The 15,000-nt window shown below is 42.3% G+C and overlaps 1 protein-coding gene across 1 annotated transcript in view; it reads left to right on the top strand.

The window, feature by feature from the left end:
- Positions 1-2,168: 2,168 nt before the first annotated feature.
- chrna8 (cholinergic receptor, nicotinic, alpha 8) overlaps positions 2,169-15,000 on the top strand; it is a gene marked incomplete at both ends in the record, with an annotated part of 44,605 nt that continues 31,773 nt past the window's right edge. Inside the window, one exon of the mRNA XM_080415523.1 lies at positions 2,169-2,238. Within this exon, the coding sequence (XP_080271649.1) occupies positions 2,169-2,238 (70 nt within the window). The remainder of the gene's footprint in view (positions 2,239-15,000) is intronic.

Genomic DNA, 15,000 nt, shown 5'->3' with positions numbered 1-15,000 from the left:
ATAAATAGGTCATTTGAGTCAGGCTTGCACAGAAATAAGAAGCACGGGAAAATATATTGATGATGACCGATGACCAAATTCACTACAATTTACTGATGGATGTTAAATCTGTGTCTTGCACCCCTGTGTTTCAGGCCCTGTGGAAGTGGAATAGGAGGACAGCAGGACTCGCAAACCACGGGTAGAAAGTCAGCCAAAAACAGTACACTCCATGGTGATTAAATGTATTTATTTTAAGACGTGTCAAACGGTGCTCAAGTGAAGAATTGTATAGGCCTAGCCTATAAAGCTATGCTACGTTTGCTGCTTTTTAAATTTACTTTATTTATTATTTTTTTGCACTTAAGCAGCCGTTTGACAGCACAGATGTCCTAAATTAAAGACAACATTTTTGCATTGATCTCAGTATGTGGACTATTTATTTATTTATTTGGTAGGCTATCTCCTCTGCCGAGTGCCGACTGCCGACCTCTACTCACCCAAGACAATAATGCTACTTTCTGATGAGCCAGGCATTACCACAAGTGCAGGATCATCCTGACTGTTTTGCAAGCTTATTTAGAGAATCTATACAGAATATGTTGCCCTGCACTGTATTTGGATATTGCACGTAGGCCTTTAAGTCCAAGAAAAGTAGGCCGGAGTGCAGGTGCAGGATAGGTGCAGGATACATAGACTTTCCACTGGTGCAGGCAAGATGTTTGTTCATTAGTGCGACTGCACGAGGGGATGCTATTTTGTGCATAGTTGTTTTTAGAAACATGCATTTTCCTTTTTACTTAAGTCATTTGTTTTGTACTTTTTTCCACCACTGCAAGTATACGACATTCAAGTCTGGAATCCCACTTCAAATCGCGACTTTCAATAGGCTACGTTTATTCTATAATTATTAAGTGTTGTATAGCAGGCACTGCACACATGCCTGTTGCTGTGCGCTCCCCAATGGTATTAGGCTATTCGCTCAGGGAAGTGGTTTTCAACCATTTTCATATAGAAGTCCATTATTTATTCGGCATTTGAGCCACGGATCACCGTTTGATGAGATTTAGACTCCCAGACCCAAAACTTAGAATATTTTGTTATCGTTGGATATTTTGTCCACAATTAGGCTACATGCTGTGTTGGTGTGGTAGGCCTACCATAGGAGAGATAACAGGCAAACAATGATCAAAATAATAATTCTGTATTTAGGTAATGCAGATGTTTAACATCCCTTAGGCTACGGGTCCATTTGGTTTCATTTTACGCTCTCAATAATCTCATTAAAATAATTTATAAAATAAACTCATTTTATGCTCTCAAGAGTTAAAGATCTAATAAGGGTCCATTTGGTCACCAACTGTCAGGACTGACGGTTTAGGACCCAAATGCATACTCAAGACAAAATCCGACTTTACAGGGGGTTTAATAGCGAAACATTGAATTGCAGGACATCACAGAAGAACACAGTTTACAATATTAATCCAACAAAGAACACGTTCAAACACAGGGATTAAATACACATGAGGATAACAGGACAAGGTGAACTCAACAGAAAATTAAGACACAATTGGTTAAGGGACTCCGACTAAGGACACAGGTGGAGATAACTAATAATCACAGAGGTGAGACAGGACATGAAACAGTAGGCTAACTAGGGCAGACAGGAAAACACTAGGACATCACTACAAAATAAAACTACAAGGAGAACAGGAAACAATAGGAACGATACAACAGTATAAGGTACCAGAAACACTTCAAAAACACTTCAAAAACAAGACAGAACGCAGATCCTGACACCAACTCTCCATCATTTAGCTGGGGACCACCTGGAACCCCCTCAAGGACCACTGGTGGTCCCCGGACCACTGGTGATATTAAAGTCTCGAATCCCACTTCAAATCGCGACTTTCAATAGGCTACGTTTATTCTATAACTATTATGCGTTGTTGTAGCAGGCACTGTGGGCACATGCCTGTTGTTTTGCGTGCTTCACTGGTACTGGGCGATTTGCTTAAGGGGACTGTTTAAGCGTGAACGCGCACATCTTAACTACTCCTCACTCATTCTGTCTGTATCATCATACGCCTCTCTCTCCCCTCCTCCTTTTTACAGACAAATGTTCACACCACAGCCAAGCCTCTCTATCCCACACTGAGGGAGCTGGAGTCCGGGTGAACGGTGCCAGGATGCGGTGTCCGAAGTTTTGGGGACTCGGTCCAGTTGGATTCTATATTTGGATCACCCTGCTCTTCAGAGGTAGGCCTATATTATATTAGATTTGACTTCACTTATCAATGCATGCTACATCATGTAGAATAAAATTACTAAATACAAAAAAAACATAAAAGACTGATTGGCTACATGTTGAATATGATTTGATATTTAACCTACTAATTCGAATTTTGATAATATTCTACAGTTTGCACAATTTGTAGACTACATGTTTGGTAGATTTTAAAGTTGCCTGACTATATAACAAAAGGAAAGAATAAAGTCTCACTTGTTTTTAGACTAGCTACTTAATCCTAAATGTAGCTCACTTTGACTTGTTTTATTGATTGATTGAATACTTTATTAGTAAAGATGTAAACAGCATGGAAGTAGGCTACAGTAACACTTGGGCTAAAAGGATGACATAAAAAGATCTTTGGGACTGAAGGCTGAGGTGTCTCTGACTCTCTGGGTATTATTAAGCAACATTTCACAACTCATACACACAGATCTGAGTGTAGCTATACTTGCCTGTGTTCATGCATGCGTGCACATCTGTAGGCAAGGCTATGTGCTTGCATGTATGTGTTCCATTGATGTTCAACATGACAATTAGTATTTCCCACCTAGCCTATCACCATCTCTGGGGATGATGATAATGGGCTAGGTGGGAAATAATAATATGTGATACAGCATAGAGGGTTTACTGAGGTGTGGGGCTCAACGTTTTTATTTTTTATTGTAAAGGACATCATCATAACCTATGTGTGACCACTTTGCACATATCATTATTTTTCTAACGTGAATCATCAGTGTTCATCTCGTAAGTGCAAGACTTGAAGGATGATTGATGGGAGTGAAGGAATGGCGGGACGAAAGTGAGACAAAGAGAAAGAGTGTGAGAAATAAGTGACATATTTTGTGTGGGGAAACTGAGGTCCCTCAAAATGTTGATGAGAATACAGCTGTTGTTACTGTTAATATGCATCCGAGATCAGTGGGGTTAAAGTTGTCATTTGTTGGTTTATATGTCTACTTAAACCATGACTTCTCCTCCTATTTTTCAAGCCAAAAGACGCTTCAGTCGTGGCAGCTTTCATGGTGATGTTATGTTATCGCATTTTACTTTAGCGTGTTGAGGAACAATTGCCATAATGACTGATTGAATGTCTGGTATACATTTAGATATTCTATGACACCAAAATGACTCGCTTCCCTGACAAAATACAATATCCAAAGTGCGAAAAGGTTGTCTTCTAGGGTTGTTTTAGAGTCAGTTCTAATTGAGGCAAGGAAAACAGGATTGCTGATGGGGCTTTGAACATGGAGGTTTATAGCTCTAACAACCAGCTTACCACTGAGAAGCTTCTGTGCACATCTGCACTGCCTATGGTTGTAGTCTGCCAAGAGACGCACTAGACAGTGGCAGGAAGGTTCAAGTGAGGATAATTTAGAGGGAAAAGGGAAAATGGTGGTGGTGGGGGGGGGGGGGGGGGTGAAGCCTTTATTGGACAGTGACAAGATGGGAGGGGAATGACATTTGGCAAATGATCCGGCCGGCTGGGAATCAAACCGGGGACTGGCTGATCAGGGCATTGCGCTCATGATCTACTGTATGCACCATAACCACTCAGCTACATATCATCCCAATTTGGGATTATTGAAATAGAAACAAATTTTTTTGAACAACAGTACACAGCTAAACGTAAACACACAGGCTCACGTGCTAGCCACATTGACTTGCTCATGAAAGCTAGATGTCCATGGTGTTAGTGTGGCTTAAGCACTTAAACCCCAGGCTATATACAGTACGTTATTGACCGGAGTCCCCAAGGGATACTACAGTAGGTCCACTCCTTTTTCCCCTCGAAACTAAATATCTTTGCGGAAGTTATAGCTGTTCAGTGAGGTTGTAGATCTGCTATTTTCACCGAATGCACCCTAGAATAGGGACAAAAGTGGTTACATCTGCTATTGCAGGCATATTGTGTGTGTGTGTGTGTGTGTGTGTGTGTGTGTGTGTGTGTGTGTGTGTGTGTGTGTGTGTGTGTGTGCGTGTGCGTGTTACTCCTCAGCTAATTCTCAAACTGTTTGACCAATACCAGCCTACTTTACCTTTAAAGTGATTCCTTGGACCCCAAGGAATCTATTGAATGACTTATATGGGGTGCCACAAATGTTACAAATGTCAGTGTTTGTTTGTTGCAGATACATGATGTTTTTTAAATCAATCTTCGCCACATTTGGTACACATGATCTCGGGAGTCATGTGACAATGACAATCAAACAGCTTTTTGATATTCCATACTGTCTGCCTGTAATTGGCTTCCAAAATTAGTGGGAGGGGCATATAAAAAAAAAGGCTTATAACATGATCCAATCAACCCCAAATTGGAATCACGTTATTTTATGTGATATAGAGTGCACCTCCAAAAGCGCTTTCACATCTGCCCATAGGGGGCATCCTCCGGGTCCTGCCGTCGGGTCCTGGCCCACTATTACACAGCCCTGTGTATAGGCCACCCAGCCTGACAGAGATATGCGCTCCAAGGACTGCTCCTTTCTAGTGTTCCTTTCTAGTGCTCTCTGTCATTTTTCCATGGTCAGCAGAAAGTTTTTGACACTCTGCGCTTTATTCATGGAGTTTTCGTAAATTAATGTTTTTTGTCCAGAATATTAACGGTGTGTTGCTTCTCATCCCGGACAATATCAAAACCGTAAACAAATAATGGGCTACTATGCTGAAGTAACCTTCCAAGTTATCAAAATGGTGAATCATGAAAAGCAACACAAAATCATTCAGAACAAAAGATACCAGGTGCTCTTGGCTTGAGGTGGTAAACTCCAGTCAGTCCAGGTGAATGCAAGGTGCTCACGAATATGTTCTAGACTAGAGAAAAGGGAAGCCCTTGGGCTTACTTCAGTAAAAAAAATCTTTATTGTTTAGGGCATTACATTATGTCCTAAACAATGAAGGCATTTTAACTATATCCTTGTCTGACTTGAAGTAAGCCCAAGCCCAAGGGCTTCCCTTTTCCCTCACAAAACTGTATTTATGGGTGCTTCAACTTTTTCTTTCTCTTCCCTTGTTGGCGAGATTTACTCCCAACCGCCAGACACAGCCTCATTAAAACATGTTCCTACTCCCGTCATGACGGGGGCCCAAACAGAAGTATGCCCACAACTTATTGAATTATGAATTATGTCTGACATTTTATTTTATGCCTTCTCTGCACGCAGTTTCACTGCTTCTAGCACTGTAGCCCTGAATTCAGAGCTGTGACATGCCTGGCCTGTTTTACCCACTGGATTAGGATTAAATCTCCACTAGTTTTATGGCCTTGAGCTCCTCAGCCATAGATTATAAATCACTCTTATGAATTCAACCATCTATACGCCATTAACCCCCTTAAGCGCCATCATCAAGCATACTCATATGAAGAGAATGAACATGCATAGTGCAAATGTATGGACATAGACATCCTCCTTTCCCCACGCCCACCCACACACACAAGAATGTGACAAGCATGACCAGTCGGCTATAGAAAGTATGGTGGCCGCTTGTTTTCAGATCAGAAAATTGATGCAAACTCTCAACATTGTTGCATCTCTCTTGTCTCCTATGCTGTCCCTTGCTCTGTCACTCCTGTCTCCTCCATCCTGCTTCATCCGCTGTTTCGTCTTTGAAATGCTCATTCGTCCTTCTTTCTCTCTCTCTCTCTCTCTCTCTCTCTCTCTCTCTCTCTCTCTCTCTCTCTCTCTCTCTCTCTCTCTCTCTCTCGCTCTCTCTCTCTCTCTCTCTCTCTCTAGTAATAGGTTATGGATAGGCTAGTCACCTGCAGCCAGTTGCACCACCTCACACTAAGTTATGCCATAAACAGTCGTGGAGCAACATAATTTAGTAACGTACTAGTTACAAACTATCTTGTAATTACTAAGCCTCTAGTAAGGACTTTACACCCTAACTTAGGACAGAACTTAGGTTCTGGTGGTGCAACCCCACACTGGACCCCAGGCTTGGATTTTGCACTGGTCTTTCATTTCTGACCTTGTCTGGCTGACTTGTGCCTCAGCCATGTGATTCATATTAAAGGAATTACATTAGACCATTACTGAAGTAGTTCTGACCTTAGTTTAAATGTATGCACATTAAGTCTCAGGTTGCACTGGCAGATGCACTTAGCCATGTGTCCATTTTTACACTCACTCTGCTGTGTATGTACTGTACTCGATACGATACGATTTGTATTGTACTGTACATATCGCCACTGTACAATGGAAACCTTGTAAGTCCAAAACCGTTCGTTTTCAGGAAAATGTTTTACAATGGATTAAATGAAGTAATGTTTTTGTCCCAAACTATTGTTAACACTTTTAATTTGTTATATCTTACTGTGTTTAAGTCTGTGGTCAGTCATGTCTGTAGTGTGTGGATGTATGGAATGTGCTCTGTGAGAGTGTTGTACAAAAAGGCGCAATTCAAGCTTGACAAAAGGGATTAGGCCCCAAACGAGAGAGTGAGAGGTTTCAATGATATATAATATAAGGAGGACCTGAGTTTAAGGGTTTGGGGAAGTATACTATACTTCCCAAAAACCCATAAACTCAGGTGTAAGCAGTTAGCCTGACTGCCTGGCCTGCACCACTCATGCCAATCACTGAAGACTGGCTAGCCAACAGTGTGGCAGAGGGGCAGGGGCGTCACACCAAGTGGAAATTTGGCCTAAGTTGTTGGGGAGCAAATTCCATGGTAATCCAGCCAGTAGTTTTGAAGATATATCGTTAAGTGGTGGACCATCTTTACAGAGCCCTGCTGCTAACTGGGCTAAGATGTCAGATGAATGGCCTCTATTGGTCATCAATCCTTCTACATCACTGCCATGTGTGTGTACTGTGTGTGTGTGTGTGTGTGTGTGTGTGTGTGTGTGTGTGTGTGTGTGTGTGTGTGTGTGTGTGTGTGTGTGTGTGTGTGTGTGTGTGTGTGTGTGCGTTCATGTCTGACCTCTAATACGCTTTTCCCTTTTGTTTACAGTTGTTATGTTACTATTATGTCATTCTCAACCTTTCTCTCTGTCTTAATCGGTAGTTTTTTCATTCTCTTTCTAACACTTAACACTGTACACTTAAACAAGCACGCACGCACGCAGGCTAACACGCACACACACGTCACTTGCCATGACATGGCTGCGTATGCGTAGCAGTCCTGTTGTCTCTACTTGTCATTGGTCTGTCATTACAGTCTTTGTTCAGTCCTTCCAGGTTCATATGATGGTTCTCTGGTCCCTGGAGGTCATTGGATCACAGCCCTATTGTCTTCTAACGATAGACTAGGTATTCCAAAGTCACCCCAAGCCACATTTTGTTTCCATGATGAGAAAACTCATTTGCTGATGTGATATAATTCAATCATAGCTGGCAGGTGATTACCGCCTTCATCAGCATTAATAATGATTACAACACTGTCAAATCCAGAGTGTATTTTTAAATGAACACTCTGGATTTTGCTGTGTACGAAGTTAAATGAGGCAGGGGAACTGGTGGATCAACTATTTTCTGAATGCTACAGTATACATATTTTTCATGAATGATTTTCTTTTTGACCATACTCTCGCCGATTTGCTATGTTTGAATAAGTGAATATTATTAACATACATTTAATTTCTGTGTTTTTTGTATGCATTGGCACTGTAACACGTCTGGTTTCCATACAATTAATTGATGTGGTCCATTTCGTTTCACCTGCTCATGTAGAACAACATGCCTGACACTCTCTATTCTCTGGAGCATTCTGATTACCATTGCACATGCTGCTGTGCCCACTCCCCATGCTTTTGACATCTATTCTTATCCACATCATGATGAGCATTTCCCCCTCATGCCTAATGTATACTCCATCGTACGACAGTGTATAAATCAGGATTCAGTGCTTACTGCATCATGCATCATCAGTCTGCTGACTCACATCACGATGAGCATTTCCCCGCCTAATGTATCAACATACTGTAATGTATTACAAAAACAAAAACAAGTCAGGCGTGCCATGAGAAGAAGACTTGAGCCCTGTGAGGGCTTTTTTTAAACATTATTTTTTACATTAGTGCTTCATGCTTCCTGCATCGTCGGTCCGCTTGCTTTATTCCAACCACAGGGAGTGACGTTGTAGCGATCTGCTAAACCGTTACAACGTTACGTTAGGAAGCATCCCTAGGCCCCCTAACCCAGAAGCCATTCCTAGCCGGGGTCTGTTTGCCAGGTGTGAGCCGTGGCGCTGGTCACAGCCAGCTGCACTTTTCTCTGATGACTGTACTCTCAGAGAGAAAGAGCTGAGAGCAGAACCAAGAAGAAAGTTAACATTAATTTGTCCCCACTTCATAGATCAGAATCAGATCAGTAATTTTCTAGATATTTTTATGAGCTACAGTAAATCTAAACATCAGTTTGTTTTTTCTTTGTTACTTTGTAATAATTGATAATGACAGCATTCCTAAATGGCTTAGCCATACACTGCAACATTCTGGAGGAGCAGTGAGAGTAGAAGAAATCTTTGCTTTGTACATTTTACTTTGTACTATATGTGCATGTCTCTGGGCCAATCGAAGTTGTTGAACCTCCCTGATGTATAACAGGTAGTCATCCAGAAACAGCCCTGCGCGCACGTGTGTGTGTGTGTGTGTGTGTGTGTGTGTGTGTGTGTGTGTGTGTGTGTGTGTGTGTGTGTGTGTGTGTGTGTGTGTGTGTGTGTGTGTGTGTGTGTGTGTATGAATGGTAGATGGCCCTTCTGGCTGTCTTGATATGGATAGCTTGTGTCTAAGGAGTGTTTTTGGGAGCCCATCTGGGCACGTTGACCCAGTAAACACATTCAGATGGGGTAGAAATACAGAGGAAAGGGGAGGGAGTGCATGTAAGTTTGTGTGTGTGTGTGTGTGTGTGTGTGTGTGTGTGTGTGTGTGTGTGTGTGTGTGTGTGTGTGTGTGTGTGTGTGTGTGTGTGTGCGCGCTTTGGAATATGTTTGTAGAGGTTGACTTCTAAGGGTATATCTCCTGTTTGCAGATGTTACTCTGCGGAGCATGCCACACCAGCATTTTGCTGACACGTGAGCAACAATGTCTATATGAGATTAGCCTGGGATCAATACCATTTCCGGGTTTCTGATCCGGTCTGGAGCAGAAATAACTTTGCGTCATCATTCGGCCGGAACACACGACCGGAACCTCCGGTGCCGTGCACCTGAAATATGATTCCCCTAGTTTAAAATGTGTTTAGTTTGGGTTAATCATTTCGTTTATTTTGGTATAATTGGTTCGTATGTCCACACGGTTCAGTTTTAGAATGAATGCCAGGCTTTCCTCTGTGGTGGAAAGCCTGGAGATGTGAGGTTACGTCTCCAGGTTAAGAGTGTGACAGAAGCAAAAGGAGGAAAAAAAAAAAAGGAGGAAAGGACAGAGAGCAGTGAGAGTGGTAATCAATTTAGTGACCAGATTTAAAGCATTGTGAAGGGAAAAGGCCAAACCTATGACCACAACCTTAGAAGGGGTAGAGATGACAGCTTATGTAAAACTAGTGAAAAGAGATAAAGGAATGGAAGAGCAGAGAGCTGCTTATAACCATCCGGCACACTGTCAATGGCATTTACATTTTGCTGTTGGGCAGAAACCTTGTAACTCCATTTTTCATTTTTTTTTTTTTTTTCATTAATAAATGCTGTATACTTCGTTGTATAACAGTGTTGTGATTAAAAAACACATCACAGATATGCCATTTTAGCTATTTTTGAAGAAAAAAAAAGAAAGAAATGACATGCCCAAAATAGTGACGCCAGGTTGAATGTAGTCTGTCTGTGAATTCTATAAATATTTAACAAATGAAAAGTATTAACAACAGCTTGTGACAATAAAAACTACATTGATCAATTGAAACACAGGTTATTTTTTCTATTTCTTTCTAATGAAAGCTAAATTTGTTTGGTCTCCAAGGCTGGATGTTTGGTTTATACAAAATAATTGAGGTACAGTATAGCTGAAACAGGGATCCCTAGAGAGTTCAGGCCTAAGGGGCAGAGGGTGCCCCCCAGAGAGTCTGGGCATGTGTGTTAATTTTGGCCTATGGGGAATGTCTCACAAGGAGTCTGCTGGGACAATAGCCTAATAGAAAATGTGCTTATGCAATCACGCACACAAACACACACGCACACACACATTTATGCACTTACGCGTGTGTGGGAACACACACACACACACACCACACACACACACACACATACACACACACACACACACACACACACACACACACACACACACACACACACACACTCACACGGACGCACGCACGCACGCACGCACGCACGCACGCACGCACGCACGCACGCACGCACGCACGCACGCACGCACGCACGCACGCACGCACGCACGCACGCACACACACACACACACACACACACACACACATGCACGCCCTCCCACGCTACACAATCACAAAAGCGCTTTCTTTCCCAGTTCAGACTTCAAATGTCATTGTATGAGTTGTCAGGTATAAGGTTTCTCACAGTCGAAGGCAGGAATGAGAGTACTTTTTAACGGGATAAACTTTACAACATGAGGCATAGATGAGGAGCGTTTGATCATCTGGCATGTCCCACAGGTTAAAGGAGAATTTTCCTACCTTGATTTGAGGTTGTTAAGTCATGATGAGAGTGATCCTGGACCCCCAGTTCATAACGAGCGAATTAAGTTCTCCATTTTGGGGACCCCCCAAACCGCAGCTCAGAACGGCCGTCTTTAGATCTTGGCTAAATCCGCTTATTTCCGTCGCTCGAAAAACGTTTTTCTTGTATATATCTGTAGTGTGTGGTCCGTCTGATGTCACTGCTATGCTATTGCTACATGGGCGGCGCCATTGTTGTGTACAGATCTGTTTTACTGAAATCACGTTTTAAATCTCGTCTCGCGATACTTCCGCCCGCCATTCTGGAGACCGGAGGTGATCCTGGGTGTCCAGCACATCACTCTCATCATGACTTAACAACCTCAAATCACTGCCTTTTCAGGCCGCGACCCCCCAAAATAATCATATTTAAACTGGGGACCCCCCCCCACCCTGACAAGCACTTGGAATTGTAGGAGTTGAGGCATTACAATTAGTTTGACTCGGTTCCACAGACACATATTGTGAAAACAGCTGATCTACAAGCTGACAACAAGCTCACAACGCTTACAACGCTTCGCAACGTTTGCCTCTTTCTTATATTATTTGACAATTTGCCCATTGTTTGACCATTTTTATAGTATAGTTTGTTGATTACTTTGGTGCAGTAATGGTCTTTTTTCCATTTAATGTTTTTTTTAAATATTTTGTTTATTTTTAGGTATTAAAAAGGTCTTAAAAGTCCTTAAATTGTCACTTTACTGTCATTATTTGGGGACCCCCCCTAAATAATGTGGGGACCCCCCCTGGGGGTCCCGACCCTCAGGTTGAGAACCACTGGGGTAAGACACGTAACACCAAACCGTTCCCGCAGGTTGGTGCCTTTGCATGGTTGCCTCTGCCCTCTGTGTGTGAATGTATGTGTGAATGGGTGAATGTTATGCACATTGTAAATCGCTTTGGGTAAAGGCGCTATAAATGCACCATTTACCATTTCATTTACCATTTAGAGTCCCGTCCTCTTTTTCCCCAACCCTCTCTGTTTCTGACTTATTTTAGAATGCTGCCATCAAAGTAATTGAGTAAGTGCCAAGAGAGCACTTCAGTAGCACTCAAAAGCATAGGCTTCAGGAAATCTCATATGCCCTAAAGGCAAAGCCGTATTTTCTCAATATTAAAATGATTGACAATATGTGTATTATAAAAGAAAAAAGTTCAACTTTTTAAGTTGACCCAGCAAGTTGGTTTTCTTCATCAGCACCTAACTCCACACTTACAATGTCACACAGATTCTGTTAGTTTACGAGTCGGACACTAAACCTTGCCATGCAGGTATTGACTTATTTGTAAACAATCAACATGATCACTAGCATACTGTATTACTAATGGCATGAATAATGATAATTTGGCCAATCAGAGACCTTCTTATTGACGAGTGCCGGACTTTAAAAATGACCTTTGACCTTTCATTTTATGTCCTGGTGTTAAAGTGATGAGCTATTGATCCACTTACTGGTTTATCTCTAGCATGTCTTAGTTTGACATGGACACACTCCTCATTGAGATATTTGGTGGTCTCGTGTGTGTGTGTCTGGGGTGGGGGTGGGGGGGTTCATTTTAAAAATCTATACAGAATGACAAAGATTTCCCCCTCTATTAGATCAACATCACCACATCATTTCTCATCCTTTGTCAAATTATTAAAAAAGAAAAGGGATCCCTTGCCTGTCCCTGGCATATAATACACACCACATGGATGTTTGTGTGTAAACTTGGCACACAGTGTATTTTATTGGATTATTTCACTCTCTCCAAGCACGCCTTTAAGAGAAGCAGTACAGCTGGAGAGTGAGGTTTAAATTTATCATGATTGACTTTATTAGCTTAGTGCTTGCACCTAATAACATATAATAACATAAGAGAGACGTGAGGGGGAGGTAGGAGCAACAGAGGCGAGTGGGAATATTGTGTAATTAAGATCTTTGAGACCCTTTGATACTCTCCGATTGAAATTAGATTTTTCGGTGTGTGTGTGTGTGTGTGTGTGTGCGCGCCCCGTGCGTGCGTGCGTGCGTGAGTGAGTGAGTGAATTTTCCTCACATTCATTTCTCTCACAGACCTGTATTCACCCTCCTATATTCAGCATGATTAGTGTGTATACATACAGTAGAGCAGTGGTTCTTGTGGAGTCTGGGTACCCTCAGGGGTCCTGGAGGGGGCTCCCAGCTAAACGATTGATAGGAAACAAATCCATCCATAGAGGCTGTACAAATGGAACCAATTGGACCGTCACAGGTCCATTTGAGGGGTCCCAGAGATAAAAAAGGAAATGGGTGTCCGTGGCCTTGGAATGAACAAGGCTGAGAATAGCTACAGTAGGATGCAAGGGGGGAATAATATAAACCTCTGTATTGTCTTCTCCCTGTGCTGGAGCGATGCACTGCACGTCTCACTTCTCCAGGCACTTTGTGAGCATTTCTGCTGCACTGAGCAGCTCAGGGCGTCTCTTCTCCTCTGTCTCCAAACCCCAGGCAACAGCCCTGCCATAACTCTCCTCATTACAGCCCTAATGGAGCCCATCAGCACCGTGGAGGGGCCAAAGATGTGCTCCGCTCCTCTCCTCTCCTCTCCTCTCCTCTCCTCTCCTCTCCTCTCCTCTCCTCTCCTCTCCTCTCCTCTCCTCTCCTCTCCTCTCCTCTCCTCTCCTCTCCTCTCCCCTCCTCTCCTCTTCTCCTGTCCTGTCCTCTACTCTCGTCTTGCTAGCTCCTTTTTTTGCCCTTCACTTCTCCTCCTTTCATATCAATGTCTGCCCATCAAACTTACGGACCTCACGTTCTTTTGTTGTTGTCATCAGTGTCTTCCTGTCACTGTGGATTTCTCTGTCTCTTGATCTCTGTGGTCTATCGAGCCCCATTTCCGTTTGCCTCATTTCCATGTCCTAGAGGGTTACCTCTGGTTGGTCGGTGTGTGTGTGTGTGTGTGTGTGTGTGTGTGTGTGTGTGTGTGTGTGTGTGTGTGTGCGTGCGCGTGCGTGCGTGTGCGTGATGCTCATCAGAGCTGTCAGAGCAAGCAGGGGTGCATGAGCAGTGAAAACTGCTGTGCATGAGCATGTTTGTTATGTTGGTTCCAGTGAGGTAAAGAGACTATGAGTACAAGTGAGTTTTTATATTTTGTAATTATTTGTCTGTGATGCATGTGTGTACGTATGTGTGATGTTTATACTGTATGTATAGAGTCTGTTCATGGTATATAGGAGTACATAATGGTCCGTGTTTCTATAGCGCCTTTTTAATCCAAAGCTCTTTACAATGTGCGTTACATTCACCCATTCATTCACACACAAATTCACACGCTGAGGGCAGAGGCAACAATGCAAGGAACCACCCTGTTCATCGAGCACGTAGGGGTTCAGTGTCTTGCTCAACTTAACCCAGTCAAACCGGTAACGAATCTCTGTCATTTTAGATTTCTTTGGGCTATTAAACAATAGCAGATATACAAGCTTGTAGATCTGCTATTTTAAAAGAATCTTGAAAATGTGTGCAAATCTTTGAATATATATATTTTTTTAAAGCGAGCATTTGTAACTCAAATCTTTGCCTCTGGAGGTCCCTGGAACAAAATAATTTACAAATGTTCGCTTTAAAAATATATATATTCAAAGATTTGCACAAATGTTCAGACAAGCTCGTAGCGCGGCACTCGGTGCCGTTGTCATCAGTGTCTTCCTGTCACTGTGGATTTCTCTGTCTCTTGATCGCTGTGGACTATCGAGCCATATATATATATGAGCTTGTATATATATATATATATATATATATATATATATATATATATATATATATATATATATTATATATAATGTGTGTGATGTGTGCATACTGTTGATTACCACGGTTTGTGCAATTAGGGAGTGTGTGCCTTTGCAAAGGTTGTGTGCAGTGCACTGCACAATATGAATGTGCACATTGCCATTGACCATGAGAAGGCTACATATTTAAACGTAAACATCATAAACAATATATCAGTAGCAACGCTTGCTGCAGTACAGGTATAACTCTAGCTGATATACATTTGGTAAATACTATTGCCCTCAAACCAATAACCATGCAAAGCTCGACATTTATCTGTTTGGACGTGAGCAGAGGGAAGCTATGATCAAAT

This window comes from Gymnoscopelus braueri (assembly GCF_963280865.1).
Source record: "Gymnoscopelus braueri genome assembly, chromosome: 20".
NCBI classification, from domain to species: domain Eukaryota; kingdom Metazoa; phylum Chordata; class Actinopteri; order Myctophiformes; family Myctophidae; genus Gymnoscopelus; species Gymnoscopelus braueri.
Note: the sequence above shows the minus strand (reverse complement) of the source record. Positions and strands in the feature narration are given on the sequence as shown.